The sequence below is a fragment of the Serinus canaria genome, chromosome 6 (assembly GCF_022539315.1).
Source record: "Serinus canaria isolate serCan28SL12 chromosome 6, serCan2020, whole genome shotgun sequence".
NCBI lineage: Eukaryota > Metazoa > Chordata > Aves > Passeriformes > Fringillidae > Serinus > Serinus canaria.
This window is the reverse complement of record NC_066320.1, coordinates 21,901,560-21,925,199: the sequence shown is the minus strand read 5'-3', so window position 1 is coordinate 21,925,199 and position 23,640 is coordinate 21,901,560. Positions and strand designations below refer to the sequence as shown.

The 23,640-nt window shown below is 44.6% G+C and overlaps 1 protein-coding gene across 2 annotated transcripts in view; it reads right to left on the bottom strand.

Annotated features, from left to right (window-relative positions):
- FBXW4 (F-box and WD repeat domain containing 4) overlaps window positions 1-23,640 on the bottom strand; it is a 59,909-nt gene that overhangs the window by 21,359 nt on the left and 14,910 nt on the right. For both annotated transcript variants that reach the window (XM_030241303.2, XM_009087238.4), the window contains exons 4-5: window positions 22,713-22,845; window positions 20,133-20,227 (exon numbers count right to left, since the gene is read on the bottom strand). In XM_030241303.2, the coding sequence (XP_030097163.1) occupies window positions 20,133-20,227; window positions 22,713-22,845 (228 nt within the window). The remainder of the gene's footprint in view (window positions 1-20,132; window positions 20,228-22,712; window positions 22,846-23,640) is intronic.

The window sequence follows — 23,640 nt, the reverse complement described above, 5'->3', positions numbered from 1 at the left end:
ACTGTGATTACAGGAAAAAAGAGACTCCTTAACCATAACAGAAATTTAACCCAGAACATAATTCAGGCACTGATCTGAATAACTTGTACCAAAAATCAAAGTCCATGCCAAAACTGATTTGTCTGTGCATGTCTACCAGGCCTTTCTGTGAGCAGAGCTCTCTGCAGGCAACCACTGGGGTTACATCTTAGAAGCTGAATAATAAAAAAACATGACTCAACTGAGAAATCACTTCTGAGTCTAAAATCTGGGCTGTGCAAGAGATACAGCTCTCTATTCCAACCACAGAGAGATTTCTGTGAAGAGAGAGAAGGGGAGAAAAAAAGAAGAAAAAGGATGAAATCTAGGGACTTTCAGGTCCAGTTTGAGACTAGGTGGTTAAACACCACTACAGCACAGTTATATCAGCTTACCAGTAACCAGAACAAAATCTCATAGAAAATATTTAATGCTCAGAAGCAATAACATTAGAAATTCAAAGAAAGTGGCTACTAAGGTTACATTTGTGTTTTGAGGAGTTAAAGGTTTATTTGGGTTTTTTGTTTCTTTTTCAAGTGCAGGTGAAATAACCACAGTTGGTGTCTCAACTTCCTTACTCACACAAAGCATTCTCCCTTCCAACATCACTACAGAAATCTCAGCCATCTGTAGCAACTTCATCCTATGCTCTACTCTTGCTCTACTCCCCAGAGCAGCCTTTCAAACATCAATGGGCAAGACTCCTGAGAGGTACCCACCAGACAACATGCTCTACCTCCAACTGCTGCACATGCCATCTGCAATACAGTACATGGGAGTTGCAAGATAACTTCATAAAATCTCTATCTTGAGAAAATTCCCTGGGTTTTTTGGAATGAATTGAAAGGAAGGAACAGGTGGAGCTGCTGACTGAGCAGCAGAAACACATGATGCCAGGATGAGATACATGCACAGTACAAGACACTGGACACCATTTGTTCCTACAGACTATCATGCACATTGGGCAGATCTCTGAGGGCCTGGCATTCAGTTCTCACCAACCTGCACACCCATTTCCAGCTTCACACTCACCACGTTTCCCCTCTCTACTCTGGTCAGTACTGTTATCCTTCCCCCTCGCCCCCATGGGGAAGACACCCTGAGCTCAACCCTCCCCAGACCCAGCAGCCCCCTTGAGCTTGGGGCTCTGGGCCCACACACAGCCTTACAAGAAGCTCTGAACTCCAGCCTTTACTTCCTCAAAGCCTGCCCAGGTGTAAAGCTCCAGCGATTCCTTTTTCTTTGCCATTTTCCCTCCCTCCTCCCTCTCCTCCTAGCCTCACCAACATTTTCAGGCCACACAGTGAGCAGGGAGGCTGGAGTACATGAGGACCATTGCAGCAGTCGTGCTGTTTCAGGCCCCCCCCAACTCAAGACAATTTCTAAGAGCCATTTCTTATCCTCCCCTCCGTGAAATGATTTCTGTTAATTGCCTGGTGGGAATCAGTTATAGGTGGGGGAGACTCTCCCCACACACACACACCCTGGCCCCTAATTGGCTTATTGAAGTTTTAACGGGGCTTTCACCTGGAGAAGCTGGTAATTATTCCCTTCATTCCCCTCTTGCTTGTACCTGTAGCTTCACACTTGGGGCCTGCCTGGCTCCACGGGGGGGACTTTGTTCCCTCTAACTACAGGCCCCACACAAATGGGCCCAGCAGCAGGAAAACACGGCAAAGTGGTAATTTTCAGCCCTGCGTAATTAGCCAAGGTTCTTTCAGCCCCAACTGCTGAATGGGGAGAGGGCTGCTGGGGAGGGTGCGCCATGTGGGAATGGAGGAACGGGGGCTGCTCTCAACGGGCGGACAAAGACCTCTCGGGGGCTCCAATGTGGGCCAAGCAAGAGGAGGGGCTGGGAGCGGGACAGTGTGCCTGGCATAGCTGGGGCACGGCCTGTGGTGGGACACACACTGAGGAGTCAGCCCGGGGCATCCTTCCCCCAGCCTGTGCAACAGGGCAGTGCAGGATGCCAAAAAAGCAGTAAAGGAGAAAAGAGATCCAGTGATGCACAATATAAACATGTGAAGGGGTGTGATGCATGACAGATTCTTGAAGGCCTGGTGTAGCCTATGCTCCCAGGACAGGATTTCTAGTCTAGTACCTCCACACTGAGATTTACAAAGGCAATAGACCCAGGGAGAATAAGCTGGACAGTGCAGGTCCCAAATAGGATAGCAAGAACTGTGAGAAGGACTGAGTGAGAACTCTTATTGCTGAGAAAAATCATCAAAAAGTAAGTCAACTCCTCCAGCATCTGCTCCAAAAGTCAGTCAACAACCATAACCAGGAGGACAGCAAAAAAGCCTCCAGGTTCTCTTTTTGCTGAGGCATCTCCCATTAGCAAACCAAAACTATTTTTCATAGTGGGACCTCATTTGTTCTGTGTCTCTCTTTCTGCTACAAGACTTTGATTTCGCAAAACTACCAGGAAACCTGCTGCATGTGGGTTCAAAAAACCTGGCCACCAGTGTATCACTCCTGTGTTAAATAGGACTGATATCAGATGTCCCATAAACCAGAAACTGGCATCCCGTGTGTGGTATGCTCCCTCTGCTGATTCTCAGGACTTGTTAGCATCTATGCTCTTTTTGAATTACCACCATTGCCTTCAGGATAGAAATGCTTTTCCTGACTTGTCAGGTCTTGTAGACAAGTTAAAGCTTCTGCTCAGCTGGATTAATGATCACAGCTTCAGTGCAATGGGGTCTGGGGGATTTTTCATTTGATTTTAAAGTTTAAAAACCTCACCTTGTGTCTCTTATGACTGCAATATCCTACTAGAAAGCAAGAAGTGTCATAATCTAAAAGCTTGGTCCTGATTCTGTAATGAAGATCAGGTGAAGACCCAGCAGGGAAGTGAAAAGATGCCACTGTTATCAAAGGACAGGTACACTGGAGTGCTGAGCAAGCCCTAGGAGATGATGCAACTACAACAATCCTGACAACAAGGAAAGGAGTTCCTCAGGGACTCCAATTGTAGGAAGGGAGCAGGCAGGCAGCACAACCCCCAGGGCACAGACTTTTAATTTCTGAGCTGCCTAAAATACAACAGTGACAGAATACTGCAGCAGGTTGCAAACTAGAGAAGAAAATTGCCTGGTTCAACCCCATGATTCTGGTTTCTTTTCAGGCCATATCTATTTCTATCACATTTTACAAAAGACTCTTCCAAAAGGATCATTTTTCAATTTCAATCCTATTTATTTCAGCCTCACCCAAGATGCCTTAAGTACTTGTCACAGATAAAGGAGTTCAGCCAGACACTGTGTGCCTTTGACCCATCAATTCTCAAGACTTTTCCTTAGAACTTTTGACACCTTTGGACAAAGTATGCTTGCTGTGAAATCCATAACAGCATCTGAGAAGCAGACACTAAGAATGAACAAAAGTAGGCCCATGTTGACCAGCCCAATTTCAAGCCTGTGCAGAGAAACAGAATGAACATTCCCTGCACCAGTGGGAAAAGATATGTAATGTCATCTCTGCTCACACTTTATCACAAACCTTATGTGGTCCAGGGCTTTTTCTTCTTATAACTTCACACCACAAGAGGACATGTGGAATTAAGTAAATATTCCAGCTGTCACTGCTGTGGACAAAAGTCTAAATATTTGCTCATGTATAGAAAATGCTTAAAGAATCATGATGCAAAAGAAGAAAATCTCTTCTATTTATAAAATACCACCTTTCTATTTTTTAAGGTTTGGGACTGCCAAGACCAATCCCAGTATTTTTTCAGATGTGACTGGCAAAGTTTTCAGTTAACAAGTATTGTTTTAAAAATGCATGTATATATATAGAATGACATTTTATATAAACTTTTCCATTAGAATCCATGACAGAAAATTACTTTTCAATAAGCAGCAATCCATGCATGCCATTGAGGTCAGGGGGAAGGGAGAATCCTTTCAGGTCTGCCAGAACAACTAAAATCAAGAATGTTTCAGTTTAAAAGTAGAGGTGGAAGGAATCTCTTTTACTGGTGCCACAAACCACAAATTATTTTTGTCTTTTTCCTTTTGCCGTACAGATGAACGTATAATAAAATCACACTCTAATATTTAGGAGAATTTTGAAAAAAGTGATCAGTATGATGAGGAAGAAGAGGAATCAAACTTATACTTTCTTATCTTAGCACACAGGGCAGCAGTTCTTTCTTCATTCCATGCAGAGGGAGGAGCTGTACTTGTTCATGCTTTTAGGGGAAAGAACCCAAATCACAAAAACCTCTGCCCTGTGATATTCACACAATTTAAGCCTAAATGAGTTCTTCATCAGGGGAGAGGGAAATAATGCTCAGAGGGTTTCAAGAAGTCAAAGACCAGAAAAGGTGAAAGGGGAAAGGCATGTATACAGAGCACATGCAATACACAGAGAGGGCCAGGACACTGAGGCATGGAGACACAGGTGCTCTGTGGAGGAGGGAAGCAAAGCCTCATCTGCGTTTAACTCAGCCATGAAATGACTCCTAGAGCTTTCCTGTGCTGATCATTCCAGTCTTGACACGGACACGCTTGCAGCAACCTTAATCCACTTGCCCTTAAAGCTCTGGGCAGCTTCCACCTCCCCAGTTCTCCACTCTACACAATATGATTTGCTTCAGGGTTTTCATACTGCGTGTTTGAAGCATGTCAACTCTTCAGCCCTAAGCAACCAAGATCCTGAATAAAACCCCTCCTCCCCATCTGCAGGTTCAGGGCATGCTTGGTTGTGAGCAAGCACCAGAGTGAGAAATCAAACCTGGCAGTCAGACCAGAAAGCCCCAGCCCTGCAAGCAGAGAAAGGCATACAAAGTTTCATTAACAGATAATACACATTTAAGGCACAAAGACATCTAGTGGCCACCTCCCACACAGATCCCAAACCACCCAAAAACTTGCAGGAAAAGTTTTGCAGAAGCCAGAGTTCAAACCATCAATAAGGTACAGTTTCACAGCACAGATTATCACCTTCAGTATCTGTAATCAGGCTGGGCTGCAAGGCAGGCTAAGAATTATTAAATTTTATTGATAACTGAGATAAGCCAGATGAAGATAGGAAAGTGATCAGGCAAAATAGATGGCATAGATATAGGGAAAGGATAAGACAAGAAGCAGAAGAGTAATTTATTACAATGCTTTATGTCAGTATATTGGGAAAAAATTACACGTAAAATGGTATAAGAGGGAAAGGATTGGATTAGGAAGGACTGAGAAAAAGACTCTTCAGGCACACATCTCAAGTCTGCAATGGAACAGAGTATTCCCTAGCATACATTGTCCTTGGATGACAAAAAACATCTGATAAAGGGATATTAAGTACCACACTGCCTCCTGCCACTCAGTCAGCTGCTGTCCACGTGAAGCAGGACAACCTGCTGGCAGTCAGTCCTCCAACACTTCAAGGAACAGAAGTCTGGAAACTTTAAATGCATAGGCAGCTTTGTGGGTAAGAGTGTGAAACCACAGATTCCTCCTTTCCTTTCCACTGCTTGCCCTATTGCCACGTGCTCTGAGAATTTAGGAAGTCACATCCAAAAACACAGCTATTAAAAGAACAATTTCTACTTGTTAAATCAAACATCCACACAAAGGAATGCCAAAACCAAGATCACTCACATGTCCTAGTTACAAGTGTCCCAGTCGAAACTGACACTCATCTTTTATCATGTGAATACACAAAAACCAATTCCACGGCCATCAATTCATGCTGGGCTGCATCTCTGTGGATTCCAATCAGAGGCTGCACTCGGAGGAAGTGATGAGCTTACCACAGCTCAGGGATGCCTGAACTCCACTCCAAACAACAACTGGCCAGCAAGTTGTGGCTTGCTACTGCTTCACACAAGGCCATCCATACTAGAGTTGGGGTAGCTTGGGAAAAATATTAAAACTTTAAACAGAGTGAAGGGTATCTAGAGAGAGAAATCATTCACTGCATAACCACGTAAGACAATCAGGCAAAAGGTTTAAAATGGAACATGGAGCTTGTGAAGCCCAGAACATTAACAGATTCAGAAATAAGAGACGAGCTGCTCACAGCTGTCTTCTGCAAATATGAAAGAAACACTGATCCAGATGAAAACTCTAGCCAGGGAAACCCTAACCTCTCCTCATTGGAAGCTGGGAAGGAATAGGCAGGAAAGGATCTTTTGCTCTTGTTTCTTACCTTCTCCACAGACATTTACTACTGACCACTGCTGAACACCAAATGCTGGGGTAGAAGTATGCTGGACTGACCATCATGGCCAGAAGAAGAAGAGAAATGCCCACTTTTGTCAAGCCATGGCCCATCAAGCTCAACTTTTTCATCGCCAGTGGTACTGGCAGATGCTGTTCAGGAAGAACATGTCAGCTTGGTAACCTTCTGTGGTCATTCACTTTGCATCCACAGTTTCTGTATTAAGGATTTTAAAGAGTGTACCCCCATCTAGTTCCTCATAATGAACCTGCTATCCATGAATTTAAAAAATCACTTTCAAAACTGCGGGCATCATTCACCTCAACAACCTTGTGCTCTGTGACCATCAGAAAACAGATGTTAGAGAAACATTACTCTTTTCTAAAATCTGGAGCAGGCTTCCATGCTTCTCCACTGTCAAAGAGGAAAAAATCCAGGGGAAGTATACAGAAAATGAAAACATGCTCTAGGCCAAGACAGAAAATCAAATACAAGAGAGAAACTCTCCAATGAGACAGTCCAGCTCTATTCCCATCCCTCATTAAATCAGCCTGAACAGCCAAGGCAGGTCACTGAACAAAGCACAGGTGTAAAGCTCAACACAGCTGCACCAAAAGCAAGAGACCAAGCAATAGTAGCAATAGTAGCAATTGCTGCTTGGCCCACCTCAGTCTGCAACTGCTGCTACTGATGAGTTCACTTCTTTCAGGAGTGTGAAAGAGGTATACAGATTTCTTTCTCCCCTGAAAAAAAACCTAAGCTGCTGGGTTCCAGCTTGCAAGACTCTTCAGCCCCCACACTAATAAATCTTTAGGACTATAAATCAGCTTGGTACAGGTCTCTCTTCACAAAGGAAATGGGCTCTCTCTTGTCATTAGTTGCCTGTGTCTGCCAACCATAGCAGGGCCTCATTCAAGTCCTCTTTGATGGACGGTTAGACTTAAAGGAATATGTACTTCAGTCTCAGAGGGGAAAGAACAAGAATTTACTAATTAGACAGGGCAATGCACATTAAAAGCTGGCTTTAATACCTGGTCGCAAATTAGCCCTGCACCTGCTAAGCGTGAGGACGCCTACAAAGCAGTAAGAGTACATCCCACATGTAGGGATGGTGAATGGAGCATCATGAGCCCACAACACCTCTTAAGTGCAAGAAAGTGATTGCAGCAGTTGTGTTCCATGCAATTGGGAGGGAAGGTAGAGAAGACCTGACAAATCCTAGATAATGAACCACAGAACACAATACAGGCAACACTGTACAGAAAGAACAGACTTTCCACTCTGCCTTCCAGTCTGTAACAGTCTCACACTGCTCTGAAAAGAAACCAGAGGCAATGGAGCCAAGGAGAGAGCCTGAGCCACACAATTCCGTCCACGTTTCCAGTGTCCGATTCAACTCACAGCAGAATTTCAGGATGCCAGCAACCCAAGGAAACTGAAGTTTAGCTACAGGCAAGAGGCACTCAGGCATGCTCCATTTGAAAGTGTATTAGCATTCAAGCTAGATGCTCACATAGAGGAGAAATTCCCATTCTTCAGAGGAACTGGTTTCCCTTCAAGGATGACTATCTTGTCTTACTCATTTGCTTCTCTCCAAATTTCAGCCTCTCTGGTCCTGTTCCCCTCTTGCCTTATTTTAAACAGTCTGCCAAGCATCTTCTGTGAGGACTGAAGTGGCAAGGAGAATCCTGAGACAGGAGACATCATCATCCTGATATGTGCCAGACCTAATATAAGAGAAGCCCATCTCTGAGCCATGCTTTCATTTTTATCAGTATTTTCTCTAAGCCTGAAGATATTCCTGTGGGCAGTGCTATGTTCTGTGTCAAAATGCCAAAATTCAGCAGTAAGTGATAAGTCAGAGATTTACATTTATGACTTCTGTAAATTCATACCATCTGCAACCTCATCCTGAGCACACGGATGACAGAGCCTGCCCACGATGAAGGCAGTGCTGCTGCAAACATCTCCCCCTCTGCCAGGAAACACCTTCTCTGTAGACAGAATCCTTCCTTCAGCAGTTTCCTAAAATCCACATTGATACACTCAGGCATTCTCTCTCCTGAGCTGGAACAGAAAAATTTGTAACTGTAGATTGGAAGAGCAACATACATTACATATCACACACCTGAAAAAAGTATCCTTTTCTCTTCTTCTTCCTCCCCCTTTTCCTCTTCCCCCAGCCTTTCCTGAGAGCACTGACTGATAAATAATCCAGTCCATGCTTGGAAAAAAGCATGGACTCCCCCTCTACTTCTAACCAGGAAATGCAATGGAAAACCTCATCCCTTGAATTCTCTCTGAGTTACTCCTGAGCACATCCATGTCTGCCTGTTCCTCATGCTGGCACAAGCTATTTGGATCAGAAAGTTGTGCACAAGCCCCAAAGCAGCCACCTGACATTCTGTGCTGGAAGGTGGCCATTGTCTTCCCAGGGATATATGCAAATTTCAGTTTCATACAACAGCTCTAGTTATAGGTAGAATCAGGCAAACAAACATTAAACAAGTGTTTTGTGCAGCATGGGCTTGATATGCAGTATAAAACAGGCTTGAATTGACTCCACTGATCATAATCAAAAACATATCCCTTTGCTTCAAACAAACTAGTCCATTTTGGATAGTCTAAAATTTGATTCAGCAATCAAAACTTGAATCAGAAAGTTATCATCACCTGCAGCCTCCTGTATAGTTTTTAGTTTCCTTCAGGAAAACTAGGACTAGCAACTGCCTTCATGTGTACACAATCATTACTTTCTTGTCTTAGTAAATAAAGAACTGGTGCTTTACTATAATTCTTCCTCCTGCAGCAGTCTGAAACCTTCACTCTGATAAATTCAGTACTTTTGCAGTTCTCTTCCAACTTTTTTTTTTTTTTTTTTTAATTCTAGAAAAACCAGGGGCAGGGGGAAATCCTCCAAAGAGGCCCAGTGCTTCCCTCCTTGTAATGAAACCCTGTAATGGAATGCCCTGCACTCCAATTAGGAAGAAATGCTAATTTTCTCCAGTTGAGCACCCCCTCTAGATGTATCTAATTTGTTTCACTGCTTTCATCTCTCCCCTCCATCACATTTTCATTTAAAGGTTATGATCTGTTTGTGCCCTCCATGCCGCGCCCTGACAAGACACCCCTATGAGAGGTTGCAGGGGCCATGTCGCCCTTGCTAACCCCCTTCACAAACAAAAACCAAAGCTTTTTTCCCTCCACTGCCTCTTTAAGAAATGCAGAAAGATGAAGGGGAGGAGCAGGGAATTGGGAAGACAATAATTAAAAATAAGAAGTAAGCCCTCTTGCAAGTTAGGTTGTTGGTTGTTTCCAACAAAAGGTTAGAGACCTTTGCACCATGACCAACACCAGTATGACCAGTGGAGGCCAGCCAGAAGCAACAGCATTACAGAGCTTTGCTACTTCTGCAGATCTATTTAGGAACAGATGCCATGCAGAATACTCTTTTGCAAAAGGTTTTTAGATGCTAAATTGTTTAGCTCCTTGTAGGTCTTGGGGAATACATTTTCCCTCATCTGTCAAAGGGAGAGTCTGGTCAGAAAGGACCTGAAGAGCTGGCTCAGCTGAGGAGAAATTCTCAATAAAGCATTCCCACTCCTCTCTGAATGGCTTATGCCTTGTTCTGGGAGTCTGTGTTCTGAAAATTCCTTCAGGAGAGCAGAGATTTCAGATGGGTAGCTTGGGCCTTGGAATAGCTCTTCATGGCATCCATAAATTTGTGCTGCCATGACTGTAGCTGGACAGACATGTAAATCCTCAGGGCAGAACCCATCTGGACAGGTTAACCACCCAGAAGAGCTGGCACCACATAGGGAAAAGGCATCCAGATGTCCTTGCTGGTGCCACACCACTTCCAACAGAAATTTCAAAGGGCTTCATAAATCACACAAAGACTATCGCCGAATAAAAATAATAAAAAATGCAGCTACCATCCTACCTCCAAGCAAAGCCTCTTTGAAGCCTACCCCAGTATTCTCAAATAAACAGTATTCCTGGAGCTGAACCCAGAGTCTTCCCTACATACAAACCCTGCTCCTAAGCCAAGTTCTTCATTACTTGTGTTCAGCCTCTCCCTCCCTTCACTTCAATTTTCTTGATCAGTTCTTGTCTGTTAGAAAGGAAATCATAGATCTACACTCTCTAGACACAAGTTTCACCACACACCTGTTGTCAACATTCTGTAAGTTGAAAGTGACCAAAGAACCTCTTTGGAGGAAAAGCAACTAAGTGGGCCCTGATTGAAAAGGAGTGGAAACTGCTGGGTTCCACTGGTGGCACTGCCTGGAACAACCATCCTCTTGGAAAAAGTAGAAGAACAGGTGGACATGCTGCCCAGACTAAGCATTGAGTAGCCTGGTCTTGACAGTAAGATAAAGATGGAAAAGTACTGCAAGAGTGTTTTCTGTTATTAATAGGCACTTTGCTAATACTGCTCAAGATAGTCAGCTCCCTCTCAGTCATTTCCTGCTGCAGCCGCTGAATCCCATTGGTCACAGCACTATATGGTCCATTACAAGCTATTTCCTCTCTACGTTTGCAAGCCTCCAAAAGCTTTTGCAGAAAGTCCTGATGATCTCCCTTCCTGCCTCCCTCTGCAGACACAATTCCCTCATAATTTGACTTTCTGGGATCACAAATGGGGAGCGGGTAAGAGGCACACAAAGATTTACTTTTCATGGATAGCAGCCTTGTCCTTTCCACCCCTTCCAGGCCCCCTCCCTATCTGGTCCATGCAAACAAACCCTGAGTGGGAAAGAGCGTTTGGAAGAGGCCTGTGTCTGGGCCAGCCGCCTTTCATCCAGAAGATGCCTCCTCCCGTTGGAAAATACAAGCATTGTGTGAAAACATTTTAATATATTCATGCACATTCCTATAGCTCGCAGGAGCGAGTGGGTCTCAGCACCCTCCCCTCCCTGCCTTCCAAATGATTTTCATAGGCAATGATGCACTGGCAATACCACTTGTTTTCTCAAATGCCTGCGAGTATGTAAATTGTGGGAATATGCAGGCCAAGGGCTGTGGTTTTATTGTGCTGCAGAAGAGATTTTACTAATTACTTGCCTAACTCCAAAGCAGTACGCTTGCTTTTTTACAAAGCGGGAGAGTGGGGAAGGTGGGGGTAGTGGGAAGAGGAGGAGGGGGACTAAAGAGAAAAAAATAGCAAGGGGAAGAGAGAGTAAAGGGAAAGAGGGAGAAGGAAAGGGACCACAAGGGATGCATTTCAAAGTTTCTCCAGCAATTGGATGGGGGGGAGCTGTGCCCAATGTGAAATCATAGAGGTCAAAGGTGGGTCTCCCTCCCTTGTGAGAAAGTGGTGAATCAGGACGGTTTATCAAACGATCATTTTCTTTTGAAACTGGGAGGCAGAGGCTGGGACAATTCTGCAGATGTGCTTGATGAGTTCGGGACAAAAATGGGCCGCCTCCTCCCCCCCTCCCCCCTTTAAAGTCTCCCATCAGGGGTTGCTTCTCCCTCCACTGCTTCCAGGACCCTCCCCTCCCTTCTTCAGTGGTCAGCTGAGACCCCCACCCACTGACCGCCTTTGTATTCCTGGCCTTTGGACATAGTGACAGGGCCCTTTATGAGACCCCAATCAAGACCCCCATGTCACAGGTACCTAGTAGAGATACCAGACCCTTTTCAAATGAGGAACAACAAGGAAAATATGCTGGCCCATTGTCCCAGCACAGCACCAAGGGAGATGAAAGGGACAGGCTGCTCCCTCTCCGCAGACTGCCTGCCAATCAACCCCAGTTATTAAGGTCACGATGTGGAAACTCTTCTGACCTATACCTAATCAAAGATGCACCAAGGACTTCTGAGAGAACATGGGGAAAGGTGGGAGAGCAAGCATCCCCCTGTCCTCTCCACCCATAAATACAGTGGAGCTTCCACGGCAAATGAGTAGGAGTTACCCCAGCTAGTGCTGCAGCACACTTGCCCCAGGTACCACTAGGGCAGCCAAGCAGAGCTCTGTGCTGGCATGCAGCCTCAGGAGAGCTTAAGTTAAAAGCATTTCTCAGTGAAAAGTTATAGAGTGAGCAACACTGCAGGTGGCTAAGAAGCCACGATCGAGGACACTGTGAGACAAGTACTAAGCATACTCTTTCCTATTGCTGATATCTTTGGTTTGTGTGGGCTGCAGGTTTCACCAAACGTGCTGAGCACCATCCAGCAGAGTCCTGAAGAAAAACTCAGCAGATGTGAACCTCTGAGTCTCCAAAAGCTAAAGCACCTGCAAGAGTGGATAGATGCCAGTAGTGCAGAGCAAACATTCTGACTCCCCCCTTGCATGATACAGGATGAAGATACCAAGATGATGCTGATGGGTGGCAGTTTTTAGGACTACACAGAAATATCTCACGGAGAGGAGGTAGGAGCCATGTGCACTGCCAGAACAAAGAGATGGAGACCAAACAATTAGAGCATGGGTCAGATGGGATCAGAGAAGCACACCCCATCAGACAGCTCCAGAGCACTTGGAATATGGACAAAACCAACTGCCTCTGAAAGGATGTTCTGCATCACTCACTGAGCCATCACCACACACTCAGAACAGACTTCAACCTAACAAGAGACACAAGAAATGACAGACTGCATTCTGTGATAGTTCACACAAAAAGGAAAGGAAAAAGATCCAAACTCCGTAACAGGAACATTATTCAGTATATAGGATGCTTCTGCAGGTGCATGACTTTGAATTAGGTCCTCCAGAAGAGCCACATGGTATAAGTCATAGCCACCACTGGCACATTTATGATCAGTCTTGAAGAATCAAAATTTTTGACACTCTTCTTTATGCACCATAACTACTGTCATTCAGGGAATACCCTTCCTGATCCCATGCCAGCTTGCTGCTCTCATCCTGTTGGCATTCTTTAAAGCCCACCTGGATGAAGGTCTTAGTGAAAGGAAAACAAATTTGGGGTGGTAGTATAGTGAAGTCTTAGAAAGTGGAACAGTCACAGCAACCAAGCTGCAAGTTTCTTTATGCTAAACACTGCTCATGTGTTGGTTCATTTTCCTCTGTCTTTTAGCTAAAAGGTATCAGTGCAGTGCTACCGGAGCCCCCACTCCTGTCAGAGAGCCTGCAGAAGGTAACAGCCTACCAGTAGTGACCAGCTGGGTAAGCGATGAGAAGTGGAAGATTTCAAAAGAGCTCTGGGACAGAGACTCATGTCTACGCAAATCCTACTACATTGCTTCTCCACTGCAAGTCACTGACATTCTTAAAACTATCCCTTTGTTCCTTAGCTTTTACACAACTGTTGAAGCAGATGGAAAACAGCTCTTTTTTTCTTGATGTTGAACCAATTGCTCTTATACCAAAAACTGTTTAGCCATGGCAAGGCATGGTCTGGCTTAGGTCGTTGCAAGCCAAGATCCAAACTGACACCTCAGACTCTGTAAGCTGCAGTGCTCAGAGCAGACATTACTTAAGCCCAGCAGTACAAAAGACATATATTGCCTTTACTTCAGGGCAATATCCTCCACTATCACCCTCCTTTCAAATGCCAATGGCAGGCTGAGGGCCAGTCTCCTGCTGTCCTCAGAGTGAATCAACACTCCTTTAGAAGGGCCAGGCTGCTATCTTAGGACACTACAGCTTCACTTCCCACCTCAGGGCATGAGCTTGCATCCTCTGAGTGACAGGTTCAGCCTCATCTGGGAGGAGTAACAGTGGAAGCTGAGCCTGGTTAGAGGCATCTGCACCTGGGGCTCTCACCGTGCAAGAAAGGTCCATCCCTCTGTGTCCCTTCCCGCCCCCAAAAGCAGTCATTTGAAAGGCGGGGAGGGAACGGACACCACTCTAATTGTAGGAGTGAAACCTGGCATCCTCCTGCTCATCTACCTTTGCACTCCATTTCTGTTTCTCTTTGAACCTCTGGTACAGCTTGTCAGGTCGCTGCCCTCCTGAGAGATCAGAAAAAAAAAATAAAACGGTGATTACTATTGTACACTGATATGCAAGCTGGAGAAAGAGAGAGAGAAAAGGAGAGAGAGGACAGCCTCCATGTGTCAGACTATGAAAGGGCTTCGACTGAAGCCACCTGAAAAACAAACCCTTAATTTAAATGTTAATGAAAGTGCTGAAGGGACATCAGAGGCTTTCATTTCTCTACAAGGAACAGAATCACCAGGTCTAGAATTTATGGCCCCCTTCACCTCCCCTCTCTTCTTCTCTGCTCCATCAGCCACAGAAGTAAGGAAAGGAAAAAAACCCTAATTTTAACATTAACTCCACACTTCCACCCTAGGATGCAATTGCTAAATTATCTGTTGGCAGGACACTGATCAAAGGTGGAAAAACAAAGGCACACTGCACAACCGAGCAAAGGTAAACAGCACCCAAGGTCTGGTGAAGTTACCTTCTCCCCCTGAAAACTTTAAAAGTAAAGAGAAAACAATCACAAACTGGAAATGGAAACCTCAAACCATAAGGTTGCCAGCCCCCTCAACTAAGTTTCTTCTGTCACATCGATTAAACAGTCATGGATTCTCCTGTGCAAACCATGCAGCACAAGAAAGATGCCTCCTCCAAGCTTTCTGAGACAGACTTTCCCCTCAAGCAAGGGAAAAAATGATAAAAAACTGCAGGGGGAGGAAAAAAAAATTCAATATGCAACACAGCTCAACACAATTAGAAACAGATGTCTGCGTTCCAACTCAGTCAGCTACTGCCTCCCAAAACCTGCTCACCTGCCTGCAACCACTAGTGAGTCAGTTCACACAGTCACAGAAAATATATACATTAGAGTACTGGCCAAAAGTGACAAAAAGGGAGGAAGCCATCAATCACGTGAGCTTTAGAGGGCAAAAGAAAGAAATTGAAGTGAAGAAAGGTAAGCTGCAGTTTCTCAATTCATAGACATGTTTGCATATTTGTTTGTTTCTAGAGGAGAGGGAAAACAGACATGTGTGTTCATGAGTTCACCCACGTGAAGAAGACCAAATAGAGCTATTATCACACAATTAAAGAAGGTAAAATAAAGTCTTCTTCCTCCCAACATCAAGGCAACAGTCAGGGCAGATGGATAAGACACAGGTGTCATTTTAGCTCCAGAGGGGAGAAACTGATACTCATTTCCTGCTCCTCAGCTTTAGGGTGAAAGAGCACCAAGTCAGTTATGACTATTGCATATACCTAGAAATCCACATCCAGATCGCCCTCTGAGGTCAGTAAAAGATGGCTGTTAATGCCACCACTAACTCTGCACGTCCACTCTGGGATCTCACAGTTGAGCAGGTTCTTCCTGCCCTGCTTAAGAAACAGCTGCAGGTCAGAGTCCCCTCTCAATTATTCAAACCGACCAGGCTCTAGGAAGATCCCCAAGGACAGCAGAGCTATTGCTGCCGGCTGTTTTGCTGGCAATGCACAAACCCCAACAAAACTCAGTAGTTACTTCTCCCAAGTCCTAGCAGACTCGGAGAGGTTAACTGCACAAAGCAAGGTCAAAGCAGAGCACACTACGGCAAAAAGCTCATCTTGATATGCAGTAGGAGAAACCTGCTGATAAAATCAGAGTAAGAAATGAGGGCGGGGGAACATTATCCAACATTTTAACTTCTACCCATTAGGGCTTCAATTGCACAGTTAAAACCACTGCAAAGTTGCTCTGATTCAAGTGGGTTGTTTCGCTCTAAGGCAACCTGCAAGATCAGATTGTTACACTTTCACAAGAAGTTTCTAGATAACCATTAAAAAGAAGCCCTCAAAATTAATCATTTTGATTGCTCCCAATGGGAGAGAGACCCATTCAGTAAAGTAACCTTTCTCTTCCTTCCTTTCCCCAATGAGTTTGGGGCACATTTTAGAATTTGCCTGAGGTTGCCCACAGAAGCAGAGGTCTCCTCAGATATTACTTCCTCATAATAATCCATGGGAGAGGCAATTAGGTTAAAATCAGCATGTTCAAATACAGGAGTTGGGTCTCAACTAAAACACTGCATAAACAGAAGAGTCAGCCTGGCTTTTTAAATTTAGCTGTTCATGTAAGTACATATTTTCCTTTAAATTAAGCATCCAATGCAGACAGCTAGTCTTCTGTACAAACTTTCCTTCTCTCTGCAGTTAAACTGCACTTCACCAAGGCAATATCCACAAGGAGAGGTCATCTACTGCAGCAGACTAATGACAGAATCACAAGAGACTGTCTCTTGGGCTTACACCCTCAAAGCATGTTTCTGTCACAGTAGGGCACTTTATGATTGCCCCAAAGTATACCAAGGGTTTTCTATTTACAACTGAAACCTGGCATCCTGCTCCTCATCTACAGTCACACATTGGAAACCATTTGTGTGCCTCTATCTTCTCTTTGCTTCTTTTAAAATCTGACACACTTCGAGTACAGCATCTCATGATAAATATTTAAATATTTAAAAATGAAAATATCAAATGCCAGTGGCCAGACCTGCCAGGAGAAGTCAGCTTAGATCTGAGCAGTTTTTTAAAATCAATGAAAAAAAAATCTGGATCCAAGATTAATAATGAACCTAACATGAAGGTGCACTTTTTTCTTTCCCCTCCAGTTTACATTGTACACTGCTCCCATCTCTTCCCTGGCTACTGCCACCTCAAGGAATCACAAAGACTGAAGGTTCCACTGCTCTACCAAAAACTCCCAAGTTTGCCTCACTTTGCACATTTGAATTGGTCCACTGCACTTATGCTTGCCCTGATCCCTGAGCACACATAAGTCACTGCAGTAAGCACCAGCAAATGAAAGTTTAACATCTCCATGATGCAGAGTTCAAAAGGCAAATGAACTTGTGGGGGGAAGAGGATTATGAGCAGTTAAGAAATATAGTTTAGGGTACACAGCAGAGTAAGTACAGCATTTTACTAAGCCATGGAGAAGGACAGCTTTGGAGATCAATTAAACCAGTGGCTGAAAGAAGCTAAGGTACCCTTATTTTAAGTATCCTACTTTAAGAACTTTCTCAGAGTCTCCTCTAGTCACTTATGAGACTTGCAATGTGTGATCTGCTCTTCAAAGCACACTGATCAGCATAACTTCGCAGACTTGCTGAAAACCCAGAATGAACACAATGCCCTCCCATTCCCATTACCCTACAGAGCACTGTTAGGGATCCCCAAATCAATGAAGCTCCAACAACACACATGGATGTCAAGACACTTCCATGGCTGAAAAAGTTATGTAAAGGACGAAGCACAGTTTTCCCCTGCACAGTATGAAGGTATGATCCAATATTCTTGGTACCTTTTTTAATACCTTTTCACCTACTTAATCTCCCTTATAGGAATCCTTCTGTTTGCAGACTCAGAAACATCCAGAATAGCACCACTACACTAAGAAAAAGGAAGCCTCCTCCTCCAGCTCTGCACATCTATAGGATGATCCCTGTAGTGACACATGGAAACTATGGACAAATCAAAGCAGAATACCTAAGGGAAAATGACTGAAACCAGAGGAGCTGTACTTTAAGAGCACAAGTCTCTAATGTTTAGCCTGAGTGTACAGGCACTGTCCTCTAGAGTAGCAGTCCAGCAGTGCAGGACTACAGCAGGCACAGCAAAAAGCCAGAGGTGGGTCAGGAGCATATGGGATACTTTGTAAGAAGCTTCACACCGAGGAAGGTATCACTGAAAAGATGAAAAGTTTCACAACATTAACAGCTGAAGTTCAGTAAGAATACTACCCTGACTACTCTAGAGAGTCTAAGTCCTGGCAAACTTCCAGGTCAGGAAACTACAGCTTCTCCAAAGCAATTTTGAATGGCTAGAGTTGGAGCTCTCCCCACCCTGCACAGAACTGCTTTGAGCTCTGTGTGTCCATAGTAGAGACAGCTGCCATTTCTTAGCATCAATGGGCCAAAATACTTAGGTGGTTGGAGCCTGATTCTCCAGCAGTTATATAGCAGAATTACCTGTCCTTATGGAGGAGATCTCAGTTTACATCAGCACAATTGAGAAGGGTGAATCAGAAGGTGACGTTAAATATTTAGGAGGAAGTGGAGGTTATAGGCCATGTTCAGCCTCACTGGGGAACATATGTATCCAAGCTCTGGCTAGAAGGATGGGGACTGCAAGGGAGGAAAAGCTTTAGACATAAATGCATAAGGAATGCATATGGATGAAAAACAGGCTCTTGCAAATAAAACAGAAACCACAGAGCTCCCCAAAGCAGACTTTCCTAGAAAACAGATATTATCTTTTTGATACTCACGCTCATTAGACAGCAAGTAATAAAACCTATTAGTGAAAAATTCATCTCCCCTGCCCCTTGCCCAGGCCAACCCCCACCACATGCCCTCCTGCTCTGATCCTCTCTCTCTTCTAGGATGGCTGCGATTTGTTCTGAGAAGCGACAGGTTTATAGGTTAGCCGACACCTTCTCTCTGTGGAATTTTAATTAACTTCTCCCATCGTCAATATGTTAAGGAGCAGGGTTCCCATTATACGAGGTCAGCAGCGTGTTTCAGGCCCTGCTATATCAGCCGTCAAATTGAAGAATTAATGACGTGGCTAATTGGCTCTAATTCTCCACACCCCCCTCCCTAAAATATGGAGGGGTAAGGGGAGGGTGCAGTAGGCTGGGCTAGTGGGAGAGGCTGGTTCAGTCCACAGTCTCATAAAAAATGAGAGTGCACAATTTAAGCCCACTTGTTCATGGGTTAGCTGTTCCACCACCTCCAATTTATCACCCTGCAGGGAGGACAGGGGGGGTGGGGAGACTGAGGGTAAATATTGTGACAGAGAGTGTGCACAAGCATGCACACCACGGAGATGAACACCGTCCTGACAAGAGGCCACGGCAGTAGGTTATCACTTAGGAGTAGGAAGGAGAATACCACTGGACTCTAACTAGCCTCAGTGCCTGAGCCAGAGCCTGTCTGCCAGAAAAGGGACCCTTGCAGCACAGAAAACAGAAAAGGCATTCTATCTCACATCTTACAGTGGCACTAGCACACACGGCTATTCTTCAAAAACACTAATTGTTAGCAGCAAACACTCAGAGCAAAGGAACAAGGCAACAGCAAAATCATAGCAAGCCTAGAGTGTCATTTCCCTGATAAAACCATTAGCTCCGTACCACTAAGTTTCTGCTGCCTGCAAAACAAACTTGGAAATTTAACAAGGACCACAGTTGTGGACAGTATTTTGGTTTTGCACAAGCCTAAAATTCAGCAGTTGCAGACATCACATGAGCAGCAACAGCAGCTCTTCTTCCCCTCTTCCCTGAGGTATGCTGAGGAAGACCCTCTCTTGCATGCAGGCCAGTTTAACAGGGAACCAAAGAGACAGATCACTGCTGGTTGGTGCAAGATTTTAACAGTGAGAGTTTCTCAGATTTTCACTTCCTCAATAACAGGAGCACTTCAGAGACCACCCTGGAAGATACTGGTGTATGTATTGCCCTTGCCTCCCATGCTGAAGCTGTACTTGTAGCATTATGCCTGCACTAGAAGCACAGAGCTACAGGCAACAGAGGCTGGAAAACCACACCCCTGAACTCCACTTCATTTTTGCCAGTTCAACATGTTCAAAAACACCTGAGTTCTAATCACTGCACGCAGCTCTCAAGCAGGGAACCTTTTGCTCAGCATCTCTTCTGACAGAGAATGAGAATACAAGTTGGCATCTTTTCAGCACAGAAAATCTCAAGAGGATCCAGCTCACTGTTTCTACTTAGCAAGTCAGCATTCCTTCCTCAAAAAAGAATAAACAGATCCCACCTGTGGCACTAAGAGGAACCCAGGGCCACCTTCATGGCCTCTTTATAAGGGGATCACTCTGCTGGTATAGGAAATAAGAACCACATGCTCTCCCCTGAGCTCCTGCTGCAAGCACAAGCACCTGATCAGCCTCCACGCAAATCAAATCCTTGAACCGTCACATTGGTGCCTCACAAAGATTTGTGGACACACAGCCTGTCCAACTCCTTTACTTCTCTCTGATGAAAATTGGGAATAAAGAGATCTGTTACCTTAATAATGGGCTGATAGCAATGGACCACACTCGATCCTCTGTCTGCACTGTATGTAGACACTGACCAACTCTGCCCGCGGACAGGGACCAAACCTAAAGAGAAAGATGCATGTTATGCCACATCACCCAAAACTGCAGAAGGAAGGATGCATGCTGCTAATGTTGTGCTGGAAGAGCTGCCCAAACTGCCATGCTTACCTTCCTACAGACCCTCTCCCTGAATTCCAATTACTTATTTTAGGGGAGCAGAGCCTTCAATTGCTGGCAGAATCAAGTACTTGAAGTCAGCTTAAAGTATGACCTTCCACCCCATGGTAACAGAGAGAGCACTTCCATCACCACTTGCTCTCTAAGGGCAGCACTCAACCCAAACTCTTCATCTTCTGTAGTTAAACAGATGACAAACTAGGATTTGCTCAAATCTGTTCTCTTGAACAGTATGGGAAGACTTAGTAGCATCCCTGAAAATTTTCCATTAATATTAACTATCAAGTTAATCATTCACCAGCCTGTAAAATAATCTTCTTTTATAAGACCCCCCTCTTTAGACCAAGTTTTTCAAGTATACTCCAGGCTGCTTTCAAACTGGCTGCCCTTGCTCACTGACAGTACGAAATAATTGCTTCCCTCCCTCAACAGCGCAAACACACACATCTCCTTCCACCAGTTCACCCCTTTGTTTCTGGGTCCTAATAAAGGACCCAAAATTCTTTTTGGGGCCTCTGCTAGTGGCCCTCATTTTCTCCACCTTGCCATCATTCTTGGCCCACAGGACTCAAGCCCCCCAGTTGTCTGTAACCAACCCCCAGTGTTTTGCTTCAAGACTTCAAAGCACGGAGTGCCCTATTTGTTTGTTTGTTGATAATGCCCAGGATTGCAGGCTATTCTTGTCAGCGGGGAATTTAGCACCTAGTGTCAGCAAAAGCAGCAGAAAAGCTTAACTCCTTTAAGGCATCCCTATCTCCTACAGGTTAAAAATATTGCTCAGAGCACACTATCTGCAGCCTATCACACAGGAATGTACATTAACAGCTCTTCAGGGCTTAGTCCTAATCAACACTCAGCAGAGCCCTCAATAGCTTAGACACTTAGAGCCCCTTTAAAAGGTTGGTAGGGATTCCCTTCCACCCTCCAAGAGTCTCATTCACGCAAACAAGACAGCCTACAAAAGAGACGATAAAAAATAAGAGGTGAACATCCCCAGAGTATATGCTGTGAGGAGCACTGTGTGGGCAAGATCTCACACTAGCTCTAAGAAAAACAGCTTGAAATTCCCCTCTGGGCTTCAGGAATTTGTTCTCAAGGTCGAGGATGTCTGTCCTCCAGCTGTCAGAGAAGTAGCAAGAAGGCACTCTCCCAGAAAAGAGGATCCACAGACCAGAGAGGAGCAGCACTGCTGAAGTGTGAGACAAAGCAGCATCAAGGTCTTGCTCCCAGGAGGCAAACAGCAATCCCAAAATTGCCTTTTGCATTGGAACATTGCTTGCTTTACTTGGAAGTGATTTTACTCAGGAGTACATCTGTACAGAGGGACCAACAAAAATAAATCGGGTCATGCTGCTTCACACACTTCCTACAAAACCTTGAAAGAGTCATTTAAGTCTTTCCTTGCTTCAGCTTCCCCTCTTGTAAAACAGCAATTAGCTGGTTTTCCTCTTACTCCATGAATGCTCTATGATATAAACCAGGGACCAAGAGTGTCTATCAGCCTACCCAGAGCAAAAGCCCACATATAACCTTCAACACACAGCAACCACTTCCAACAATGAAACAAGTGGTTGTGAAGATACTACAGGTGCTGCATCATGCTAGCAGGATAAGGGTGAAACATCTGTGTAGAGCTTCCTAAACTGATCAAACAGAGCTGATTACAGCTCAGATGAACAACTCTCCAGGTCCACACAGCAACAAAGCATTGCCAACCAGATCCAGGAGGACAAAAATCAATAAGGTCCTGCCCCAAAAAGAAATAGCCAAAAATTATGTGACAGGACCCAGTGATGCCAGCTGGAAGAGAAAAATGGGAGCTAACAATACTCATAGTCTAACTTCATTTGCAAACCAAGAACTGCTGGAAAAAAAAAGCCAAACAAGAAAACCCCCACACAAAGAAATAAATCACAAAATTAGTAAATAACCATAGATTTGGAAAAGACATCATCCTATTATTTACAGAGACTGCATATATAACAGAGAGTATGTTAAACCACATTGCAATGTTAAATCACAAAACAAGGATGGGTTTGAGATCCATACAGCAAATTTCACACTAACTGGCATGCATCTCCACTACAGTGTAGATGGATGTACAGGGAAAGAAGCAAAACATCAGCTGCTGTCTTCTGCACTTCCAAGTTTAAGAAAGCAGCTGATGCTGTAAATTACTGCCAAATCTCTTTCTAACAAGCCTGGCAGAGCAAGCATCTTTTCAGAGACATGAGCCAAGACAGTCAGCATTCCTCTTGCAAGGAGTACAGGGCTCACAACAGTTCTGCTGACACTTCAATATTCATGGCACAAGACCTCTGAAGTCACCACTACAGCAGCACCTGCAGCTGCTGAAACACTCCCTGCTCACCTTCGCTGTTCGGTCCCGGGAGCCGCTGACAACGAGGCCACCTTGGAAGTCCACACAGTTCACCTCCTGCTCATGTGCAGAGAACTTGATGCTGTAGGAGCCATGGAGCTTGTGAAGGACAATACTTCCATCTCTGAAAAACAAATCCACAGGCAGGGAATTTGTACCTCTTGGACATGCACCTTCCACTAATGCTTTGGAGTGCTACAAAAAGACCAAGACTGGTCTCTGATGGGCTGAAATTCATGCAGCATTATTAACCCTCCACTCTTCACACATCACCTGTTCTCTTGCAATTCCACATCTGGCCAGTTAAAGCCTAATCTGATGCACATGAAAATTTTTCTGGCTATCTTTCCACCCTTCACTTTGTGTTAAGCTGCAGAAAGTGTTGCAAAGCAGCCATTCCTCCTCCTACCGCTTTGAGCTTGCCAGAATCCTGTCTGAATGGCTGGAGTAAGGGAACAAGTGAGAGGACATTCTCACCCATGTCCAAGCCTCAGCTTTTCATTCATTTCAGAGCAGCCATGCAGGGTGCTTTGAATTAACTATCCAGATATTTAGACCTTTTTCAACCAACACAGTTACTGGAATTTTAAATGCAAGCCTTCATTTTCACCTGAATTTTGGTCTACAGTTCACAGGGAAAGTCCCACCCAGGGCAGACAGCCATGCTTGTCTCTCCCAATTCTGTGCTTAACTGTTGTGTGTATTTTTATAGTTTTAGCATTAATGAAAGTCCTGTCACTTGCTGTAACTGTAAAAGTCCAGTCAAATGCAAAATGAATTGGAGAAGTATGTGTGTGCTGGAAGGCTTGGCAGTTTTTTCCCTCTCCACTTTTATATCAGTGGGTCTAATAAACACACACTTGTCTCTAGAAAACTTCCTGCACAAATGCAGTCCCAGCTAACCAGCAGTACTGATTAT